Source organism: Colobus angolensis, unplaced genomic scaffold (genome assembly GCF_000951035.1).
Source record: "Colobus angolensis palliatus isolate OR3802 unplaced genomic scaffold, Cang.pa_1.0 Scaffold14, whole genome shotgun sequence".
NCBI classification, from domain to species: domain Eukaryota; kingdom Metazoa; phylum Chordata; class Mammalia; order Primates; family Cercopithecidae; genus Colobus; species Colobus angolensis.
The window spans coordinates 15720838-15725987 of NW_012114488.1; the positions used below are offsets into that span (position 1 = coordinate 15720838).

The 5150-nt window shown below is 43.4% G+C and overlaps 1 protein-coding gene across 2 annotated transcripts in view; it reads right to left on the reverse strand.

Annotated features, from left to right (window-relative positions):
• Positions 1 to 280: 280 nt before the first annotated feature.
• The window catches only part of PLG (plasminogen), a 52969-nt gene continuing 48099 nt past the window's right edge, over positions 281 to 5150 (reverse strand). For both annotated transcript variants that reach the window (XM_011934989.1, XM_011934988.1), the window contains exons 18-19: positions 1317 to 1462; positions 281 to 690 (exon numbers count right to left, since the gene is read on the reverse strand). In XM_011934989.1, coding sequence (XP_011790379.1) covers positions 529 to 690; positions 1317 to 1462 — 308 coding nt within the window. In that variant the 3' untranslated portion in view covers positions 281 to 528. The remainder of the gene's footprint in view (positions 691 to 1316; positions 1463 to 5150) is intronic.

Sequence of the window (5150 nt, forward strand, 5' to 3'; positions counted from 1 at the left end):
ATGCTTTGATTCCTTTTTATCTTTTATATATCTACTTTATGCTTTTGCTTTGTGGTTACCATGATGCTTACAAAAAAGTCTTATAGTTATATCAGGCTATTTTATGCTGATAACAGCTTAACTTTAACGCGTGGACAACTTCTTAGGAATTCTTGGCTCTCCCCTCTGTCACCTTGCAGCCTGCCCAGTCCTTTATGCAGCTGATCCTTATCAAAAGCAGCTATATCTCCCGGTCTGCCCATTTAAAATTGGTGGGATGAACAAAGTGCATGAAAATGTTGAAGACCAAAACCAAAATTAAATCAAAGTTAAGTACAGAGTTTATTTTTAACAAATGTCATAGCTATGTCACCTTATTACAGAATCCAGCAGTCAGAAAATAATACAAAAAATGCTGAGGTTTGGCTTCCCTGGTAGCTGGGGACAATGTCCTCATTTGTTTACTGTCAATTATTTCCAGCATGCTAAATCCCTACCCACATTCCAGCCTCTAGGTGAGTCAATGCTTCACTCTGTAATCCCATCCAATTAATTATTTCTCATCACTCTCTCGATCCAAGTGACAAACCTTGAAACACGAACATAGACACCTGGTTTATTGGGACGTGCACAGCCAAGACCCCAAGAAGTAACTCCTTGTAAAATGTATTTGTCCTTCTCGAAGCAAACCAGAGGCCCTCCACTGTCACCCTATACAGAGGGAGAAAAATCCATGTGAGGGTTAGGCTGCCAGTCTTTTATTATGGTATGCCATCCTTCTATTATCCATATGTACATTTTCCCAGTAATTGAAATCAGAAAGGGACTTATGAGCATATTACTCGAGCATCTGCAGTGCTTAAGTACTTAGCAAAATCTGTTCAGCAAAACCACACCACTTAGTTTCTCCTGGGGGTAAAAAACCCCTTGTGAATCCTGCACACATCTCTCCCTATGTTGGTGTTTCCTTTAGACTGGTCTAGCCTGGACATCACTGTAAAGTGTGTGCAGTTGGTCTCTGTCCTGTACCCTCTACCTCCTTCCCTACCAGAAAAGTCACCACTTTTGTCCCTGGCCACAAGCACACTCCAGGAGGGTGAGTGGCCTGAAGTAGTTATGGCACTTAAAACTCCCTTGCTACAGATCTGGAACTCAAGCCCCAAGACATCCCCTTAGATTATCTGAATATGCATTCAGGACAGATCTAGGGAGTTTCTGAGCAACACTTAGGAGTCTTTGGTGGAAAATCCTTGAATTTGCCACCTGGGGAATGAAGTCTAAGGGGCTGAGACTGAGACGGGAGAGCATAAGACTTTGGTCTCTTGATCTATTCTTACCTGGCAACTGTCAGTGCCTCCGGCCAGATGCCCAGCACAGAGCTCGGTGGATCTGACTTTTCCATTCAGATACTCATAGCGATTGCACACTTTATTCTCAATCACGGGGAGCTGGGCTTCCTTGAGAAGGCCATCCCCAAAGGTACCTGTTTTTAGAAAGATGAAAGAAATGGTTACTGCACCCAAAACATATTCAGGAGGAAATTCCAGAAGAACAGAGCAGCAGTGCTGGACCCCCTGTCCGTTTGTGAGGCTGCAGAACACAAGGCACAACCAATGCCGCTGAAGTCTCTGACCCTACAGAGTGTAAACATCACATATGATTCTCTGTTCCTGAGACCTGGATTTAACAATCTGGGCTTTGTCATGGTGGTTTGGAGTTGATTGTTTTCTCTACTTTTTGCTTTTACAACTATAAAGAATAATGTTTAAAATGTAGAGCCTGAAAAATGCCATTGCTATTTTATATATTCTTTTTTCAGAACTTTTAATATGCTTCTTTTACTAATTACATCATAACACAAAATTTCACATATTGATTTTTTCACTCAACGTTGTATCATGAGTTTCGTGTAATTCTGCAGTCTTCATAACTAATATGTTAATGGGGAGCTACTGCTTCATGAGCATGAGGTTTCCTTTGGGGATGAGGAAAATGTTCTGAAAATATAATGATGGTTGCACACCATTGTGAATGTACTAAATGCCACTCAATGGTACCTTCCAAAAGGGTTAAAATAGTAAACCTTACATTTTGTATATTTTATTGCAATAAAAAGAATAGTCATCATTTACCAAGAATTAACCTTTCCAGGCACAAGCTTATAATATGTTGTATCTCAATTAATCCTCGCAACAGTCCTATGAAATAGGCATTTTTATCATTTCTGTTCTACAGTTAAGGAAACTGAGGCATAAGGAGGTTGTGTAGTTCAGCTTGAGCCTGGGTCTGTGGAGTCACTGCCCTAATGCTTCCTCCCCATGCACATTGGTCCCACTCTTGCTTCCAACCTTCCACATGTTTGTTCATAAAGTTCATTCTTACTCCTTAATATTTTCTGAGCCTACGTTCCCATAAATTACATAGACGTATTTCTGTCTCCCAATAACATTGCCAAATTATTTGTAAAAGGGTATGACGGTGTACCGTGTCACTAGAAAGCAATCACTTCACCTCACTTGTATGAGTGTTCAGTTTTTAAAATATTAGCTAATCAAATAGGTTGAAATTGTCACGATTCATTTTCCAATTTACACTTCTTTGACAATTAGGGAGAGTGAACATTCTAATTGTATTTCTGCCTTTGTGAAAAACTGCTTTATTTTCTTTGCCAAATTGAAATAGAATATCTGCAAAATTGCCAGAGAAAATGTCGTTTTTCCAGATAGACATGCCCAGGGATGTCTCAGTGTTCTCACAAATAATCCAGTTTTCTAATTTTGCAAGCCCACGTTTCATTGAAATTTTGCAAAACTCTTTGCTTTGCGAGCATGACACAGGCAAGAACCGAGGCACTCTCTCTTTCTTTCCCCAAAGCCTTTGACTGCGTTTAGATCGTTGTCTCGGGTTCAGAAAACTGACACTGATTCTGGAGTTTACATGAGCTGCATGGAAGAGGCTCGTCCCAGCGCCTCGCTCCAGAGCCCAGTTCAGCCCTATCTGGGCAGAGCTGCAGGGAGGAAGCTCCTCTTGACTACCAAGCACTGGGCAGTGGGTGCATCACCTGGACTGTGTGGATGTGTGAGGGAGCACCCTTTTCAAAATATTTTACTGAAAATTAAGTTAGGTGTCACTGCCCTGGGATCTGCTCTCTGAGCAAGGCAAACACCCTGATAAGGGGGAAAACCCACCATGAGTTGCAGGGAAATTGATGCAGTCTGTGGGTAGGTGCTGCCTTCCAGTGGTAGATGTAGAGATGGCACCTCTGAGGGCCGGAAGGCCACAGGTGACCTGAGGATTGAAGCCCTCCCTGATGGGGCCTTGGGGAGAGGGCAACAGGGAAAGTCCAGCATCAGGATCAGCTCAGTGATTGCAGATGATGGTTGACCTGGAAAAACCCCTTGGCCTCAACACCTCCAAACTCTGCGTTTGGAATATCCAAGTCAGGGAACATCTGGAAACGTGAAGGGAAGAGCAGGAGAATTTTAACCTCCCTCTGAGAAGCTGAGAACACCCACTGATTCAATGTCATTATTGACATGTAGAAAATTGATGAACAGGCCTGAGTTATGTTTTGTGACTCATCCTGGTGGTTGGTGGTGGGACTGAAGAAACAGTGAGTGGGCTCTGCGCTGAAGACCCAGCTACAAACTGGTTATGTGATGTCTATTGATAATGATAGTGACGGTGGTGGTGGTGGTGGTCATGATGGTGGTGGCGGTGGTGGAATGGTGGTGATGATGAGGGTTGTGATGAGGGTGGTAGTGATGGTGGTGGTAATGATAATTGTGCTGGTAGTGAAATGATGGTGATGGTGATGGTGGGTGGTGATGATCATAGAGGTGGCAGTGGTGGTGATGGCGATGGTGATGGTAGCGGTGGTGGTAATGATAATGCTAATGGTGGTAGTGATCATAATGACTATCAAGTTGATAGTGGTGGTGATGATGGTGGTGATGGTGGTGGTGATGATAATGGTGATGGTGGTGGAATGATGGTGATGATGGTTGATAATGATGGTGATGGTGGTGATGATGCTGATAGCAGTAATGATGGTGGTGGTGCTGGTGGTGGTGGTGATAGTGATGGTAATGTTAACAGTGATGGTGGTGGAATGATGACAGTGATGGTAGTGGTAGTGATGATGATGGTGGTGGTGATGATAGTGATGATGGTGGTGGTGATGATAGTGATGATGGTGATGAGGTTGAGGGTGACAATGGTGATAGTGGTGGTAATGATAATTGTGATGGTGGTGGTGGTGGTGGTGATGTTTGAGGGGATGATGATGGTAGCTGTGGTTGCAATATGGATGGTGATGATGGTGATGATGATAAGGCATAATCTTAATCCTCACAGTGACCTTATATGTTGGTACAGGTGAGAAAACTGAGGCTAAAAGAGATTAACTAACTGCTCAGTCTCACAAGGAAGATGGGAGAGCCAGAACTCACACACAGATCTTTATGATTTTAGTTTAGTGCTTTCATCAGTTGAGGAATTGTAGAGGATCTGTTTGCTTTTTGGTTGCCCAGCAGCCTATCACACTATATCCTATAATCCTGTTGAGGGAACTACCCTTTGCTCCCATCTTGGTATGAGTGTGGTCCTGTGTCTACCTCCAGCATGGAACAGCTGATGTAAGTTGGAGTTAATCAGTGACGGGTTTAAGGCCAGGCTGGTGACACAAGTTCGACCTCTCAGAGCTGGAAAACTATTGTTTGTGTAATGGGGAGAGTGGCCTTCCTTATTTCTTTCCTGGCAGAGCCAGAGCCACCACAGCATCTGCAGCCATGAGAATATCACCTTTGTGCCCAAGAATAATGCCTATTCCATGGCTGGACAGGGCCTGGAGCCATGATGTGAGCCTGCAGAATTTTCAGTTCACTAAGAATTTCCCTTTTTTGCTTAATCCAACTTAAGTTGGATTTTCTGTCACTTGCAAGAAAGAGTCATGTTAGATACAACTCTATTCCATATTATTATCAGGAGCTGCCATGATGGAGTGCTTAACATGTGCTCGGTGCTTGATGCACTTTCTTATTGTTTCTCCCCCAACAGCGCTGCAGCCCTCATTTCAGCTGAGGAAACAATCAACGAAAGCCCATGACTTTTCTTTCTTTCTCTCTTCCTCCTCTCTTCTCCTCTCCTCTCCTCTCCTCTCCTCTCCTCTC